Consider the following 19210-nt stretch of genomic DNA (forward strand, 5'->3'; position numbering starts at 1 on the left):
CACACAAGCCTGGCTGGGTCTGAAGCTCCCTGCTGGGGTTGGGATATCAGTGGGTCCTCTCTCCTCTGTGGAGAGGCTCCATCTCTGTGTGGAAGTGCCCCATAACTCCCCCAGAAATCCCCTGAATAAAGTGTGCTGTCTCTCCCACTCACTTCCCCTTTCACTCCCTGGATGCATCCCATATGCCACCCTATTCCCTATATATTGCACTTAGTTTGACCAGAGTCCTATAAGCCCAATAGAGCACTATAAAAGGAATAGGGTACCATTTGGGGTGCAGATCCTCTCTCACGTTCGTCCGCTGCACAAGCAAATAAGGAGGTGGTGAGTGGGCTGCGTGATCGTCCATCAGCCACCGTTGTCATGGAGGAAAATAAACAAGGCAGGAATGTAACGAGGCTTTTTTATTCTCTGTTGGCACGTTCAGGCCTTTTAAAACAGGCAGGCAGGCTATGACCTCTTAGGGCCAGGGGAAGAGATTTAGGCTGACATGAATTTTTGGAGATACTTATAGCCTGGCTAACAGACAGGATTTCTAGTTGTTTATGGGTCTCTGTTGTGTAAGTATGTGTCAGTGAAGCAGTTATGCTATACAAGATCAAAGCAGAGTTGAAATAACAGAGGCAGATCTGCTCAACGAGATGAAATGCAGAGAGCAGCAGCACTGTTTATTTAAACTACAGAGTAGGACAATAGCGGCTGAAATGATGCACCTGGTAATTTTGCCTAAGGTCCGCCTCTAGTGTTGTACAGTAGGAAGTACATTGTATCTCAAATTACATTAGAACAGCACCACTGATAGCAATTTGCTTCAAGGTGAGTTGTTGCTCTGAATTATCCCAAATCATAACTTGCCATAACAGAAAAGAGCACACAGGTTTTCAGAAAGCCCTGTTTTTCTGGTATATTCACAGCATACAGAAGTACCTCTGGCCAGTCCGGTGACCCATTAAAACTAGTGTAATTAGCATTTCCCAGCAGATGAAAGCCCTATCTAAACTATCTCTCTGGGGTCATGTTTAAAAGAGAGGTTCACCTCTGTCATAAGATAGAGGACAAAAGGCTGAAGAAGAGAGTGATGTAGGAATCCTCTCGCTTTCTCTCTCTCACTTTCTCTCTCTTTCTCTCTCTCTCTTTCTCTCTCTCTCACTCTCTTTCGCTCTTTCTCTCTATCTCTCCCTCTTTCTATGTCTCTCTCTCTCATTTCTCTCTTAAATTACTCAAAGGGTTAATGGTGGCAAAGTCCTTTGGCTAATGAGCAGGATGTAAGTGTGTAGGTGTGCGTGTGAGTGTGTGTGTGTGTATGTGTGTGTGTGTGTGTGTGTGTGTGTGTGTGTGTGCGCGCATGTCTATCCCTGGCTAGAGGAGATGGGTTTCCCAGTAGTGAAGTGTTCACCTTGGCCAGTGTTGGAAGGGCAGCCTGATTGAAAAGCTTTCTTGCCGTGACATCTGCCGTCCTCCCTGCTGCTCTGTCACTCCTTTGATTCATGCGCATCCAGCTCACGCACACCACAACCGGGAGGCGAGCCACTCTTCTACACCGCAGGAGGGCTCCACTTCAGAGGAGGAGGAGAAGGAAGAGGAGGGGAAGGAGGAGGAGAGGAAGAAAGGAAGGATAAGAGGAGAAAGGGGTCTCAGTCGTAAATAAAAAAAAAAGCCGAATTGGAGACCTATAACTCTGCTACGCAACCATATAAAGATATCACGTTTCAGGTTGATTTAGTTTTAATGTGGGGAGTTATCTTCCCATGTTCACTGAGAATGGATGATTTAGTATCTGAGTTTTGTTTGGCTGCGGCCTGTTAAGTTTTTTCCGTCCAGAGCCATACAAGCATCCCTATATGGACTTTTTTAGTGAATGATGTCGCAGCCCAGACAGCTGAGGGATTTCTTGTAGTATGCCTTGCTTTTTATCCAAAACAGACTCCCAGGAAAATAGCCCTACAAAGTGCATAGTTCCCAACATAGTCTGTATGGGCCCTGGTCAAAAGTAGTGCACTATGCAGGAAATAGGGTGCCATTGGGATGCACCCCATGATAGAGGATAGCATTGTCTCTATCTGGACACAGATCTGTGGACTGTAAGAAATTCATACACATTTTACTTCCAGAGAAAGACGAAAAAGCATTAAACACTCGTAATTCAATTACTGTACTGTTTCCAAAGACATTGGCAATACGAGCACACAGTCTTAACTCAAACACTTTTTAGATAAGCATAATATGATAAGCAACAGGTTTTTCTTTAGCTCTCCTCCTACTCCTCCACGTCTCTCTCTGTTTCCATGTAAGAGAGGCTGTTTTAAATATGGAGTTTTTCTGGTTGCACGCAAAACAACAAAAGGGGAAAATAAACAAGGGGTAATTATGGGATGGCTGTAGGAGGAGGGGGGGATTAGTAGAAAGCAGTACCTCACAATGCTTCTCTTCTCCTCCACCCTCCACCCTCCTAGTCCCTAGAGGAAAGAGTCTATGGAATCCTGTTTTAATTGATGAGGCCTATTGGAGGTTGTGGAGGCCTGTTGATGTGGCCAGTTGGAGCTGTAGAGTCTGTGGAGTCTTAATACACCATGTCTGGGCATGTTAGCCGTGTTTGGTTTAGTGCCGTAGCTCTGAATGGCCCTCAGGGTTTGATGGATATGCCTTTGTTCCTCAGGTCCTCCCAGGCCTGTTTGTTGCCCTAAAGCCTCTGTGCTTAGTGAGCTGCAGGGGGGCGAGGAGTGGAGGATTCGAGGTACATTTATATACAGGCGAGTTGGGCCCATGTCGGACCAATATATATGCACCTTCAGAGACTGGGGGCTCTTCCAGCTTCCAGCATCACCCAGGAGAGGCTCTGAAGGCCAAGTGGTTTTGTTTTGCGGTAGGTAGGAAAGTCCTATTTCAGGCCGGCTGGATTCCAACCGTCCTCGGTCCGTAGTTCTCCATCCGTCTCTGTGATTGTGCACACCATGGAGTGGTTTGCCATCCTGTCCGTCGATAGCTGGTGTGGTGTTTCCCCGGCCCTCACAGCTCACTGGAGGTTGACAAGGGTGTGTGTGTTTGTGCGTGCCTGCGTGTATGTTTGTGTGTGGGCTGATTGCAAGCGGGAGGCAGTGGCAGCGGGAAATCAGGCAGTGATGGATGTCTCTGGACCCCGCTAATCTCTGATTGAGTTAGAGCCACCCAACAAACCCTCGCTTTGTTGGCTTTCCCACTTGATCTCTTCTAGGTAAATCAACAAAGCTACCGCCTTTTTCTCACAACATAATTCTATTACGTAAATAGCCTCAATAGGCACATGGATGGTCAATTTAGCCCTTCTGCACCGTTATATAGTACCCTTTTAAGATCAGATTGTTTCGCAGGGGGGTGCTAGTGGCCTCTCTGTTACAATACCCTACCCTAGCGCCACCCCTCAACAGGGTCCTAGAGAGGGCTTCTCACCTCCTCTCCTCGCCATCCTTGGGCCCTCCAGTGGCTAGAGGGAGACATGGGCTGCATATAGCGTCACCATTTTCCCTATAGTGCATTACTTTGACCCAGATCCTCTGGTCAAAAGTTGTGCACTATATAGGGAGTAGGGTGCAGTTTAGGACGCAAGCATGGTCAGAGGCATCTAGTTTCTATGCGAATGGGCTCCAATTTGGCAGCCAGACCAGGGTGTGCATTTAAGGCCCAGTAAGGAGAGGCCAGTTAATTTGCCTTCCAAAAACTTGGCAGGATCCACTAGACTGGCCCATCAGATCAGCACTTTAATCAGCATGGGCAGTGGGTAAAGACTGGGCAATGCCAACCCCTCCATACCCCCTACCCTCTGCCCGGCCTACAGCCCTCGGCCCACACACGTTGTTTTTGTTGTTGTGGAAGAGATGCACTGCTTGGCACCTCGCCCTCACAGCCTTCGCAGCATGGCCTATTTGGCTTCCAAACAACATTATCATTAGAAGAATAAAGTATATTAAAGTGTGAACAAAGGGGAATTTTGATTGGAAATGAGGAGGGGATGAGGCAGCCATGAGAAGAGGATGTGAGAGATGCTATCTGGCAATCAGTCAAATAACTGGTCACGCCAAAATACATGTGGTGCACACATTCCAAATGACTCGTCATCCTCTTCCGCTTCCTGTCAAGAGCAGAAATAAAGAAATGAAAGGGGATACTTAGTCAGTTGTACAACTGAAATGTGCCTTCCGCATTGAACCCAACCCCTCAATCAGAGAGGTGCGGGGGGCTGCCTTAATCAACATCCTTGTCATCGGCACCAAGGGAGCAGTTGTTGGTTAACTGCCTTGCTCAAGGGCAGAACAGCAGATTTTGTCCACGTTGCCGGCTCTGGGATTTGAACCAGCGATCTCTTGGTTACAGGCCCAACACTCTTAAGCGCTAAGCTACCTGCCACCCCTGTCTTTATGTATGTGTGTGTGGTAGAGTAGAAAGGGCGCCCTGCACAAAATCCCTTTTCCTTCTGTCCTCCCTGCTCCTCTCTCCAGCCAGCCACTAGGCTATCCCAGGCTTCTATCCCAGCCGGCTGTATATCTCTCTGACCTGGTCGAGGGGTAGCAGGACCCGGCCTCCCATAACTCCCTGCTGTTTCTATGCTGCAGTCTTCTGGGAGGGAGGAGAGGGTGGATGGGGAGGAAGAGAGAGGCAAATGGGCCTTTTTAATTGAGTAAGTCCCAGTACAGTTATTACTATTACCCGCCAGCTCCCTAGCCTGTGCGGAGCCAGATAAAAGCATCAGGGGACGGCTGAGTGAGAGAGGAGACAGGCCTGGCTTGGTCTGCCGGCAGGAGCATGGGACGACACTGACCCTGCGCCCCCAGACCGCCAGCGTTTTTCAAGTTGTCACCCATTAGCCTAATACTACCATAGCCTTTCTCTCTCTTCTTCTCTCTCTTCTTCTCTCTCTCTCTCCATCGCTTTCTCTCTGCCCCCAATTCTCTCTCCCTTTCCTCTCTCCTTTCTCCTCTCTCCTTTCTCCTCTCTCCTTTCTCCTCTTTCCTTTCTCCTCTCTCCCTTTCCTCTCTCCTTTCTCCTCTCTCCCTTTCCTCTCTCCTCTCTCCCTTTCCTCTCTCCTTTCTCCTCTCTCCTTTCTCCTCTCTCCTTTCTCCTCTCTCCCTTTCCTTTCTCCTCTCTCCCTTTCCTTTCTCCTCTCTCCCTTTCCTCTCTCCTTTCTCCTCTCTCTTTTCTCCTCTCTCCTTTCTCCTCTCCCCCTTTCCTTTCTCCTCTCTCCCTTTCCTCTCTCCTTTCTCCTCTCTCCTTTCTCCTCTCTCCCTTTCCTCTCTCCTTTCTCCTCTCTCCTTTCTCCTCTCTCCCTTTCCTTTCTCCTCTCTCCCTTTCCTCTCTCCTTTCTCCTCTCACCGTTCTCCTCTCTCCTTTCTCCTCCCTCCTTTCTCTTCTCTCCTTTCTCCTCTCTCCTTTCTCATCTCTCCTTTCTCTCTCCTCATTGTGGAGAGGAAAAAGTAGAAATGCCACCCAATGGCTTTACCTCTGTTTGACCCCGTTCCTCCCCCCTTTCCTCCCCCTTTCCTCCCCCCACTCTTAGCATCCACTGTGCAGAATACACACAGCTCATTACTCACGAGAGAGGGAGCATGCATCTCACATTAGTCAATAAATGGGCCATATAGTTTGAAAATGATCTTGTTTTTTTCTTCTTTTTTACATATGTCTTGCTCGCAGTGCTGGCTGTCTCGTAAATCAGAAGTCATACCGTATCTTCTCTTTAGTCCCACACAAAGTCCAGTGGGTCATACTTTTTGACCCTCTTCCTCATTGCCTCTTATTTTCTCCCAAATGTTTTATGAACTTCATCATAGCATTCATCATATCATCATCTTAATGATATGGATGAGAGGGATTATTATAATTTGTATGGTACAGATTCCTTCACGGCAGAGGCACTTCCTCTTCTCATACTCTTCCTGTACAGTGTCAGAGTGACCCTAGGATGACCCTGTATATCTGCTCTGTGATTGGCTGTCAGTTACACTGAGAGAACATGGGATCAGGCATCATTACAGGAAACATGTGCAGGGCAGGGAAGGCTCACTGACTGCAGGGTTGCGTGTCATGGCAGGCAGCCCCATAGAGATCCTATTCAATTATTCAAATTCCTAACTCGATGGCCTGCCCCCATTCATGCTTCATGCCATTGAGCTTGAGTGGTATAGGGCCAGGGCGACCAGGAAAGGTGGGGTAGGGTGAAGAGGGACAGAGGGGGTGAGGAGGATTGTGTTTTTAATGGAAGATGGTGCATGTCTGCCCTGCCGTGCCACATAACCCCCATCCCTCCATCCCTCCATCCCCCTTTTATTACCCTTGACTTGTAACAATGGCCGTAGCTATCTTCGGAACCAGGTTCAGAGCTGTTCTCTCAGTAATGGCCCCAGAAATGGCTCCCTGACACAGACAATACGAGGACCTGCTACTCTGCTACTGTCTGCATCTACCTTATTGTCTGTATCTACCTTATTGTCTGCTACTCTGCTACTGTCTGCATCTACCTTATTGTCTGTATCTACCTTATTGTCTGCTACTCTGCTACTGTCTGTATCTACCTTATTGTCTGCTACTGTCTGTATCTACCTTATTGTCTGCTACTGTCTGTATCTGCCTTATTGTCTGCATCTACCTTATTGTCTGCTACTGTCTGGGTCTGCCTTATTGTCTTGGGGCTTTTTTTATCCACACTTCCTTTTCTTTTCTTTTCTTTTCCAATTTCCAATTTCCTCTCTCTGTTTTTACAAGGTTGCTAGTTACTCTGTTGTGGAATTGAACCAAGGTGTGGTTTGTATAGTACAGTATAGGCCATGTTGCAAGACTTCAGTATGTGGGGATTGTTGAGTAATTTAGTCGGTTATTCAATGTCACCCGACCCCGAGTTAATGTTATAATGCATTTCCTAGAAAACCATCTGCTGGGATATTCAGTAACAGCTATGTTACTACCTGAATATTCATAAACATGTTCTTCTACAAATATGCATGGAATTTAATTTCAGGAGCTAACTTGGAAAGGAAAAAGTGCTAAATGCATATTTCCATTCTGCCCAGGGCGATTCTCTAAATAATTGTGGTTATTCATTCCTGTTTTATTCATGATAACAAGATGTTTTATGGAAAATGAAGGGATCGTAATGAGGGCAAAATACCAGCACTTTAACACTTTCTCACATCACTACTACAAGTATTGCTTCCATTAAGTGTTTAACCCCATGAATTGACAGTGAAAGGTAATAGATTCCATGGTGAGAAGGAATATACGTTTTCTGTTTGTTGGCATTTAGCTAGCCTTTGAGCATGTCTCCAAAAAGAGCTCTACACATTAAGCAATTAGATCAAGTTTAGGTTCAAGTGTATCCAAAGATTGATTTATGACTAATGGAACAACTGGTCATAATGTCTCTAATATATCCTTGAAGTACATGTATGTGTCTGTATGTCATGAGATTAACTGTTTCTCTGACGGTTGTATGCACCTCATTCAGTCACACTTTAAAATGTATGTACCACTATATATCAGAATGTCATTCAGCACTTGAGGCAAGTCACAGTTATTGATCACTGTTAAAGGAGAATTCCTTTAAAAAATGCACCATACCAGCTGTATTTCTGTATTTTGAAAGTTATATATCTTGAAAACTTGATTGCTGACATGCAAAATATTTTGGGACTATATCAACAATGGACTAATGAAAAAATACCAAACGATCGTTTTTGGGTGGAGTTTTCCTTTAAATCTCGCTCCACAGTCCAACTAGAGTTCATATTAGCTTTATTTATGACCAGTCTTACAGCAAACCATCTATAATCACGTTATTGTGACTTACTTGTCATGGCTTATGGTTTGTGTGTGTAATGGTCTTGTGAGCTCATATTATAACAGCAGTTATGGTACAGAAATATGCTACTGATCTGTTTCGGTCCTCAGGGCTTTCTGTAGGGCCTAGGGAGAAAGCTTGTAAGCTGAACATACCTTGTAGTTTACGGGAGGCTAAAACAGCAAACAGCACAAACCCTCGCATGTGCGACAAGGACATGAGGTTTAGAGGCCTTCGCTAACAGTAGAGGCTTTTGTGGTTGGTTCTATCCCTCCAGCTCTCCCCCTCCCCCTCCCCCTCCCCCTCATACCTTCCTCTTCCACTGCAGCGTGAGCCAACGCCAACTTTAGCAGACAGCAACCCCCTAAGGCTAACTAAGTTCTCTCCACATTCTGTCTGCTCTCTCTCTCTCTCATATTTCCTAATAAAGGAGTGTTGTGTTCTATTATGAGTGTGAGATGCAATAATTGGGTCTAAATACCCAAATTCATTAAACTGATTGTTGGGTAGAACGTATGCAGGATCTCTCAACAATGTCATTCATCAATGATAATGATATGATAATGATATATCCATCATTGATAATGATAATTGCCGAAGCAGCCGCAAAAATCAAAACCAACCAGTCACATCTAAAAATATGATATTGGCTGGGCTTTGCAATGAGCTGGGCTGGGCTGATCCAAGCTTGCCAGAACGAGTGACACGCAAAAGCTTTGATGGATGCAGCTGTGGATGACTTTGGGTGTGGAGGATCTTATCCAGCCATGTGGCATGGTATAAGGCCCAAAGGAGAAGCTCTCCTCCTGTCTCCCCTCCTTAGCCCACTTCTAAACACTTCTGTTCTAATCATTCTTCAGAATGTGGCTTCCACCACTGGGTGGGTCCCCCCACACACACACACTCTCACATACGCACACACATACACCCTCACTCACAGACACACACTGGTTCTAAGGGAACTTGGTTAGGCACTAATCTCTCCTAACTCTCTCCCGTTGGCTCAATGCAGGACTGTTGGAGTAAGAAGCTATAAAAAGCCACTGATTGCTTGAGACACCCTTGACATCTCCCGTCCAAGTTTCCATTTCAGCTCAGTGAACTGTGGGTCTTTCCTACCATAGCCGCTCGGCAGTCTGAAATCACAAAGTTAATAACTCTATTAGTGTGTGTTTTATTTCAGGACTGAGTCGGAGTCTGACGTTTAAATGTAAAGTATGTTGCTGCCCACCCTGTTCCTTCCTTGTCTGTCAGACTCAGCAACTGACAGTTAGTTAATTACATACCTGAGGAGGAGAGGAGAGGGGGGAAGAGGTTGGGTGAGACTATTATTATAGTTGTGGTTTAATGAATGTCACATGCTGGAGGAAAGCTGTAAGCACAGTCCATCTGACTTGGTGAGGTACAGTGAGGGAAAAAAGTATTTGAACCCCTGCTGATTTTGTACGTTATCAGTCTATAATTTTAATGGTAGGTTTATTTGAACAGTGAGAGACAGAATAACAACAAAAAAATCCAGAAAAACGCATGTCAAAAATGTTATAAATTGATTTGCATTTTAATGAGGGAAATAAGTATTTGACCACCTCTCAATCAGAAAGATTTCTGGCTCCCAGGTGTCTTTTATACAGGTAACGAGCTGAGATTAGGAGCACACTCTTAAAGGGAGTGCTCCTAATCTCAGTTTGTTATCTGTATAAAAGACACCTGTCCACAGAAGCAATCAATCTATCAGATTCCAAACTCTCCACCATGGCCAAGACCAAAGAGCTCTCCAAGGATGTCAGGGACAAGATTGTAGACCTACCCAAGGCTGGAATGGGCTACAAGACCATCGCCAAGAGAAGGTGACAACAGTTGGTGCGATTATTCACAAATGGACGAAACACAAAATAACTGTCAATCTCCCTCGGCCTGGGGCTCCATGCATGATCTCACCTCGTGGAGTTGCAATGATCATGAGAACGGTGAGGAATCAGCCCAGAACTACACGGGAGGATCTTGTCAATGATCTCAAGGCAGCTGGGACGATAGTCACCAAGAAAACAATTGGTAACACACTACGCCGTGAAGGACTGAAATCCTGCAGCGCCCGCAAGGTCCCCCTGCTCAAGAAAGCACATATACATGCCCGTCTGAAGTTTGCCAATGAACATCTGAATGATTCAGAGGAGAACTGGGTGAACGTGTTGTGGTCAGATGAGACCAAAATCGAGCTCTTTTGGCATCAACTCAACTCACCATGTTTGGAGGAGGAGGAATGCTGCCTATGACCCCAAGAACACCATCCCCACCGTCAAACATGGAGGTGGAAACATTATGCTTTGGGGGTATTTTTCTGCAAAGGGGACAGGACAACTTCAACGCATCAAAGGGACGATGGACCGGGCCATGTACCATCAAATCTTGGGTGAGAATCTCCTTCCCTCAGCCAGGGCATTGGAAATGGGTCGTGGATGGGTATTCCAGCATGACAATGACCCAAAACACACGGCCAAGGCAACAAAGGAGTGGCTCAAGAAGAAGCACATTAAGGTCCTGGAGTGGCCTAGCCAGTCTCCAGACCTTAATCCCATAGAAAATCTGTGGAGGGAGCTGAAGGTTCGAGTTGCCAAACGTCAGGCTCGAAACCTTAATGACTTGGAGAAGATCTGCAAAGAGGAGTGGGACAAAATCCCTCCTGAGATGTGTGCAAACCTGGTGGCCAACTACAAGAAACGTCTGACCTCTGTGATTGCCAACAAGGGTTTTGCCACCAAGTACTAAGTCATGTTTTGCAGAGGGGTCAAATACTTATTTCCCTCATTAAAATGCAAATCAATTTATAACATTTTTGACATGCGTTTTTCTGGATTTTTGTTGTTGTTGTTCTGTCTCTCACTGTTCAAATAACAGGCTCGGAAAAAGAAGGATGGAGATAAACTTGTCTCGGCCGGCGACCTCCTTGTACAAACGGTAATGATGTTATGCTCCAGTCCTGAGCGACAGTTTGTTAGCCCTGACGTCTCGCTAGCACTTCAGCAGGATTTCAGATCTCAGAACGCAGATTCTTTTGACAGCTGACTACAGGCTTTTCCTGTAAATCCCATCTAGAACTCTCTGAGGCGGCATCTAAAATCGCACCCTATGTACTACATTTGACCAGGGCCCATAGGGTACTAGTGCACGATATAGGGGCACTACAGTGGGGGAAAAAAAGTATTTAGTCAGCCACCAATTGTGCAAGTTCTCCCACTTAAAAAGATGAGAGAGGCCTGTAATTTGCATCATAGGTACACGTCAACTATGACAGACAAAATGAGGAAAAAAAATCCAGAAAATCACATTGTAGGATTTTTAATGAATTTATTTGCAAATTATGGTGGAAAATAAGTATTTGGTCAATAACAAAAGTTTCTCAATACTTTGTTATATACCCTTTGTTGGCAATGACACAGGTCAAACGTTTTCTGTAAGTCTTCACAAGGTTTTCACACACTGTTGCTGGTATTTTGGCTCATTCCTCCATGCAGATCTCCTCTAGAGCAGTGATGTTTTGGGGCTGTCGCTGGGCAACACGGACTTTCAACTCCCTCCAAAGATTTTCTATGGGGTTGAGATCTGGAGACTGGCTAGGCCCCTCCAGGACCTTGAAATGCTTCTTACGAAGCCACTCCTTCGTTGCCCGGGCGGTGTGTTTGGGATCATTGTCATGCTGAAAGACCCAGCCACGTTTCATATTCAATGCCCTTGCTGATGGAAGGAGGTTTTCACTCAAAATCTCACGATACATGGCCCCATTCATTCTTTCCTTTACACGGATCAGTCGTCCTGGTCCCTTTGCAGAAAAACTGCCCCAAAGCATGATGTTTCCACCCCCATGCTTCACAGTAGGTATGGTGTTCTTTGGATGCAACTCAGCATTCTTTGTCCTCCAAACACGACTAGTTGAGTTTTTACCAAAAAGTTCTATTTTGGTTTCATCTGACCATATGACATTCTCCCAATCCTCTTCTGGATCATCCAAATGCACTCTAGCAAACTTCAGACGGGCCTGGACATGTACTGGCTTAAGCAGGGGGACACGTCTGGCACTGCAGGATTTGAGTCCCTGGCGGCGTAGTGTGTTACTGATGGTAGGCTTTGTTACTTTGGTCCCAGCTCTCTGCAGGTCATTCACTAGGTCCCCCCGTGTGGTTCTGGGATTTTTGCTCACCGTTCTTGTGATCATTTTGACCCCATGGGGTGAGATCTTGCGTGGAGCCCCAGATCGAGGGAGATTATCAGTGGTCTTTTATGTCTTCCATTTCCTAATAATTGCTCCCACAGTTGATTTCTTCAAACCAAGCTGCTTACCTATTGCAGATTCAGTCTTCCCAGCCTGGTGCAGGTCTACAATTTTGTTTCTGGTGTCCTTTGACAGCTCTTTGGTCTTGGCCATAGTGGAGTTTGGAGTGTGACTGTTTGAGGTTGTGGACAGGTGTCTTTTATACTGATAACAAGTTCAAACAGGTGCCATTAATACAGGTAACGAGTGGAGGACAGATGAGCCTCTTAAAGAAGAAGTTACAGGTCTGTGAGAGCCAGAAATCTTGCTTTTTTGTAGGTGACCAAATACTTATTTTCCACCATAATTTGCAAATAAATTCAAATACTTTTTTCCCCCACTGTATATAGGGAAAAGGGTGCCATTTAGGACGTAGCCTATAGGCCTCACTGAACTGAGCTGTCCCAGATCAGTTCTGTTTTTTGGACCACTTTAGTTTGTTTAGTCCTGAGAGTTGTTTTGAAATGTTTGGAGGTGACATGTTTTTGGTGTGATTATTAGCCCTAGCGACAGGTCTAGAAAGAGAAACACAAGAGAACAGACTTGGTTTGCGTCCTAAATGGCACCCTATTCCCTAATGCCCCATGTGCCCTGGTCAAAAGTAGTGCACTATATAGGGAATAGGCTGCCATTTGGAATGTAATCTTTGACAATTTGTTTTGACACAGTTATACCACAGTTTTATAGCTTTCTACTAGGTCATGGACTTATGTTTATAAATGGGCCTGATTTAAGGAACTGTAACCTATTGTATCAAGCTTTAACAGCGCTTTATAACATTATTCCTTATTAACCAGGATCATATCCCATATCATATGCTTTTATATAGAGCTAGAGAGACAATCATTTCTAAAATGGAAAGCTCAAGGCAGTTAAAACTGTGTTATATTGTTAGCCTGTGGTTCATCGCCTCCTCTTGGGCTGTGTGAGGTGGGCTAATGTTCCCGTTTGACACAGCAGGATTGCTTTCTCTCGCTCCCCGCTGTAAGAAGGCAGGGTAATACATTTGGAGGCGCTGAAGCGACGGTCGGGGAGAATTAGATTCATCCCTTTTTGCTTTTAATTTCCCCTCTGGATTGGCAGACCATTTTCACTATTAGCTTTGTGGGAGGTACATCCAGGCTGGAGTGGAGCAGACAGATGAATGAAGGTTATAGCTGGGGCATGGCTCAGATCCTATTGTCTATACGGGAAAACAACGATGACAACATGCAACATAACAAATTATTATACTGTCTCTGTGGGGGTCCAAATTTAACTTTATGGAGCCTGAGGAGAGTTGTTAAATTAAATGATGAATGGAGAGCAGCAGGAGGACTGTCCAGGCTTAAAAAGTAGGCCACCACTATTGTGTTTGGATGAGAACGGTATTCCCTTCTAAGGGCATCTGCCTGTCCTGGGTCTTTGGGTCAGACATTATGGTTGTTGTTAACAGACCTCCCTCACTTCAGAGGTCTCCCAAACACACACACACACGCCGAAAATCCGGTGTTTCTATGTCTAACGGTTTTGTTATATTTCAGTCTTCTTTGATGTGTATATAAAGTCTAATATTGGGATGCAAACTCAACATTTCAACTCTATATCTGACATGGTACAGGTGTCTTCTTTTTTTTTAAGCCCATAACCATGTGTGTGAGCTGTATACTTTTGTTTGAAAGTATATTTGTTTAAGACTACCAACCTGATTTAGCCCACTGCAGTAAAAGGTTTTAATATGGCTGGCAATCGAAAGTTGTTCTGAGGCTTTGTGTTGTCCAGCCTTGCAAACGATCCTATAATGCCTTCCAGATGACAACAGCCTGGGCTAGGTCACAGAACCACCGTGGACCTGTTGAAACACAACCACCCAGCTAACAGCAGGCCCAGGGCCAGACATTGTTGAAGCAATGAAGAACTCTTGTTCTTTTTCCTAGTAAGCAGACAGAACGCCCCAGGGCTCGTTTCCCTCCATTCCCTCATTCATTCCCTCGTTCATTCGACTCCTCTGTCTCTCCATCCCTCCAACTACATCCTCTCTCCCACTGCGCCGTCTTTATGAGGTCTTCTGAGGCAGCCGATGATGTACCAGAGTAAGAGAGGTGAATTATAGAACACAACAGAACAGTGCTGCAGAAGATTGATGCCGTCTGTGCTGTGAGTTGTGGAATGGACAGGGCCGATTCAGCCTGCAGAGAGAGGAGAGAGACCAATATTACCTCACAGAGAATCTGTTACAGAAGGGGATACTGAACAAATTGTACACCACACCACAGAAATATATGATTTACAGTAGATATAACCACTTTCTAATGATCCACTGTGTGCTCCCCTCTCCTGTGTCGCCGGGTGGTGCCTTCCTTAAAATGTCACAAATACCCCATTTAAGTATAATTCAAGGCAGGTGAAAGAAACCATTTGATTGGAGTGGAGGGTGGATCATGTGGATACTTGTCTCCTTCCACCCGAGGTGTAGCCCCCTATCCCAACCCATCACTCACAGTGTAGCCTAAATCATATATTGTGTAAATACCATATGCAGTAACTGTTAAAGTGAAAGTGTATTGACAGTAATTTGGGGATCAGGGTGTAGCCAAACTAAGAATGCCTACCCCTTCTACAGTATGCCTAGGAGGCACATATTTTAGCATAGTTGAGTGCGTGCAAGTTGCGCCAGCTAGCAGTGTGTGTACGGATGCACTAAGTAGCTGGGTCTAGGTTATGTGTTTTTAGTGGTTGACAGTAATGAGAAGGAGGATAGGAGGGAGAAGACAACAGGTCATGAGGTTTGAGCAGGGATACATTAGATAAGTGCCCCACTGAGCTGAATTCATTGGGAATGGGCATTATGGGTGATTAAATACCATGGTAACCTGACCCCACACAGCTCCCCTTACTGTACTCTGCCTGTCAATCACAATGAAAACAAAGCATGGAGTATTCATCTCTACAGCACATGCATACACGCATGGCTCCCGTTGCTACGTTGCTACCCATTCGTATTCTGAAGGCGCTTTCCTCCCTGGTCTTAAAGCTACGTGCTGACTCAATTAGCCAATTCCTCACGTCAATATCCCTGGGTCTGAAATTCCATTTGAGTAGGCTGTGGAGCGTGCGTGTGTGTGTGTGTGTGTGTGTGTGCATGATCTGCAATCCCAATGTGGCTGCCGCCTGATTGCATTTCCACCTGTGTCTGGTGGTCTCACTGTACCTCCGAGGAGTATAATACGATCACTGACATATACTCAAAATACACACACACACAAACACACCACAGAAACAAACACACATACACCAGCCCAACCTCCAGTGGATTTATTGCATACACACAACACAGAAACAAATATAATCCCACACACACTTCTCTCTTTAGGCATCTGGCTCTTTACCAGGGAGAAGACAGCTATTCAGTGGCAGAACCAGCCCTAACACACACTCTCAGCTCCACCAGAACAGCGTTATGTAAACCTAGACTTAGTACAGCTGGGAGTCATTGTTATAGAATCTCTGCAGTGTCTGCATTATCTAACAACGTGGAGCTGTGCCACGTGGAGGGAATATGAACCTGCCCACCTGTTTCTGGGTTTATCCTGTAGATCTCATTACTACTGCAGCGTGATATCTCTGCATTAGGGACGAGCAGCAATCAAAACATAAACTTGGTTGTTGTTCCATCATTTCCAACTTCTCGTGTGTGTGTGTGTGTGTGTGTGTGTGTGTGTGTATAATACCTACCCAATACAACATGTGACTGACAGATTCTTATTTTTCCAGGTATGACTATGTGGAGGTGCGTGATGGCGTGGATGAGAATGGTCAGCTGGTGGGGAAGTACTGTGGGAAGATCGCCCCGTCACCCGTGGTGTCTTCTGGGAACCAGCTCTACATCAAGTTTGTGTCCGACTACGAGACCCATGGAGCAGGCTTCTCCATCCGCTATGAGGTCTTCAAAACAGGTGAGAGGAGACCGAGTGTGTATGAAACACACACACGATCACAAAATCTCATCACACTCACACACACACCAAACACACAGCTCGGGACATCACTTCGGAGAAGAGGGATGATATACAGGAGACCGAGACAGCTAATCATGAGTCTAATTAGCATAAAGAGGATGTTTCTCCTCATTTCGTGGTTTGTTTGTCATTTAGTCCTGCTGCTTAATGCATCAAGGTATTACATATGCTAAACAATATGTCTCCACACAAGCAGAGGAATACTTTTCCCCATGTGTATATAACTGCCTTAATGCTGCTGGAGCTAATGGGGATCGTTAATAAATACAAACACAAATATTCTCCATAAAAACCATCTGTAGCAACTGAATGTATTTCTCTGTTTGTGACACCACATCATCATGGTTAAGTGGAGAAAGTGAGTCACCAATGGTTTAAAGGACCTGAATGAAGGAAGAGCTTTCTCCTCTTCCTGCTTCTGATAAGGTAAATTCATATTCATATATTCAGCTGTCGTCGAAAACCCTGAGAAGTTCCTTCCTCAACAATACTCTCAGGGGATGTTCTTCCTCCTTATCTGAAGATCACACAACAAGAGGCAGAGCTTCCTGTTGTTGCCTTGGCTTCCTGTGTTTATGGATGGCTAGGGAAAGGATTTCCATTATAGTGACTGGGAGAGAAGGAGGGAGGAGGACACAGACAGGTGCAACAGAGAGCAGACGCCACTCTGATTAATTAACCCTCAGCTAGTTTATGAGATGACCCAGACACTCAGAGAAGATGGAAGCCCTGACAGGGCCCTCTTTTTAATCTCTGAAGTGTGTGTGTGTAGGGGTAGAGTATGTGTGTGGAAGGGGGGGTATGTGTGTGTATCCGTGCGTGCGTGTGTGTCCCTTTGATCTGATGTAAATGCGCCCACACGCCAGCTGCCTCACACACATCTCCCCACACTTCAGTGAAGTGCAGCATTCCCATGTTGATGAAGCAGTTCAATTGTGCACACCACATTCCTCTGAGGAGGTGTTTCCCAGTCTCATCCATTAAAGGGACTGATTAGAAATGAGCCGTGTTAGGGCCCCTGGGCTATGAGGGATGGGGGAAGAAGTGCTGAACGCAGGGCGTTGAGATATGGAGAAATATGTACTATTGATATACAGATGTGTTTTCACCGACAGGAAAATATGTAATATTGGAGGCTACTGGAGACTACCCAGGATGCTGCATACTGGGATGTTTTGGTCCAGGACCATCCCCTGTAGAGCTGGCATCATGGTTGTGCAGTCAGACTGGGCCGGTTCTTCTGTGGCAGCCAGGCAGCAGAAGCTTGTTTAGCTTTGAAACCAGCGCTGTGTTTTGACTACAGCAGAGCCGGTTGCCGCCGAGGTGGCGGCTTTGAGATCAATTCAACCAAAGTTATGTGTCGGACCCCAGTAAGATTAGCTGTCGCCATTGGCGTCGGCTAATGGGAATTCTAATAAATCAAACAATTAAGGATGTGTCCCAAATTGTGCCCGATTCCATATTTAGTGCACTACCTTTTCTCCAGGGCCCATAGGGTGCCGCTCAAAAGTAGTGCACTACATAGGGAATAGGGTGCCATTTGGAACGGAACATAAGTGTCCATCCTTTGGTTTAGAGAGCAGCCAGCTCGGTGATTAGGTAAGCGTATCAACACCGGGGTGGTATTAGCCAGATAGCATCAGCAGATTTGTGTTGGCTAACACATATAAACTTAATGATGATACGCAGATGTTGAGATAGCGCTGGGGAAGTAATGCAAGGAATGCCGTGCATCTTAATGAGTCTGATTGGAGGAATACCGTGTGTACAGTACTAGACTTGAGGTTATAGGGCTGCTTCAGAGAATGGGTTCATAGGTAAATGAGGGGTCAGGGGTAAATGAGGGGTCAAGGTCAGATGGGAAACAGGGTACATACACACACACACACACACACACACACACATGCACACATGCATAGACACACATGCATAGAGACACAGACTCTCTGTGATGAACCTGGAGCGCAGCACTGGCTCTCATCAGCGGTGCAGTCAGCAGAGCAGAGCAATGTATAATTGGGAGAAAACAGGTTGCTTGTGGTCTTCCACCGCCTTTCACATCTCACACACACACACACACACACACACACACACTGGTTTTTCAATCCAGGGATCTTAATTAGCCTGGGCTATTTATTTTATGGGCAGTAAATTGTCGGCCTCGCTCCACTGACCGAAAACAGTCAAAGAGAGTGAATGATGAAAACCGAGAGAGAGAGAGAGAGAGAGAGAGAGAATTAGAGGGCTGAGGAGAGGAATAAAAGAGAGCTGAGAGAGGGGATAAGCCCAGCATATGTTTATGGCTGCACTCAACTCAGCGGCAAGTAGAAAAGAGAACGCACTGTAACTGTGGTACCGCTGGTGTTGTCTACTGCTGGAGTCCACTAGGGTCACCAAAACATATGTTAAACTAGGATACAGCTCCAGTCATCATCTGCTAACCCCTCCAAGCCCACCACCACCACTACCACCCCTTTAGCCCAAATGGTCACTATTGTCCGCCTGTCCGGATTTCAGAAGACATACAGGCCATCCTTCCTGACTAGAAACCTTTATATTTATCTTGTCATCTTGTCTTCCTCAAGTGTCTCAGAAAAGGTCCCTCTCCTTCTGAAAGAAGCCATATGCTTCTGCTTAACAGCTCTGCAATTTGTAACTCTCAGAGCCACATCAAGCCTGGCGCCGGGCCCATTGAAGTGGGCAAAGCAAGAGAGAGCGAGAGAGAGCGCGAGAGAGAAAGAGAGACAGGGAGAGGGGTAGAGAGGCAGGGATCATGCCAATGTTCCTCCCTCTGTCCCTCCTCTCCCTGATGCTGCTCACTGGGATGGAACTTGAAGAGGGGATTGGGAAGGAGGGGAGAGGAGGGGATGAGGGAGGTCCTCTGCCCTGCCTTTAAGTGAAAAGCCCAATCATTCCACATTTCACCGACCAGAGCCGTTTACATGTTCCTGCTATGCGAGCGCTTTTTACGAGGACACCTGTGTCAACACCCAGGAGAGAAGGAGGGAGGGGGGAGACTGATGCAGGGCACGTGGACCATTCAGCTTTCATCTCATGAGCGCTCTCATAGGCACAGGTCACATCTGGCACAGGCATTCTCCG

At 45.9% G+C, this 19210-nt stretch overlaps 1 protein-coding gene across 1 annotated transcript in view; it reads left to right on the forward strand.

The window, feature by feature from the left end:
- Window positions 1-19210, forward strand: part of LOC311108871 (neuropilin-1a-like) — a 70338-nt gene that overhangs the window by 8808 nt on the left and 42320 nt on the right. The window contains 1 exon segment of the mRNA XM_084151649.1: window positions 15864-16045. Within this exon segment, the coding sequence (XP_084007775.1) occupies window positions 15864-16045 (182 nt within the window).

This window comes from Coregonus lavaretus, assembly GCF_964263955.1.
Source record: "Coregonus lavaretus genome assembly, chromosome: 34".
Lineage (NCBI taxonomy): Eukaryota > Metazoa > Chordata > Actinopteri > Salmoniformes > Salmonidae > Coregonus > Coregonus lavaretus.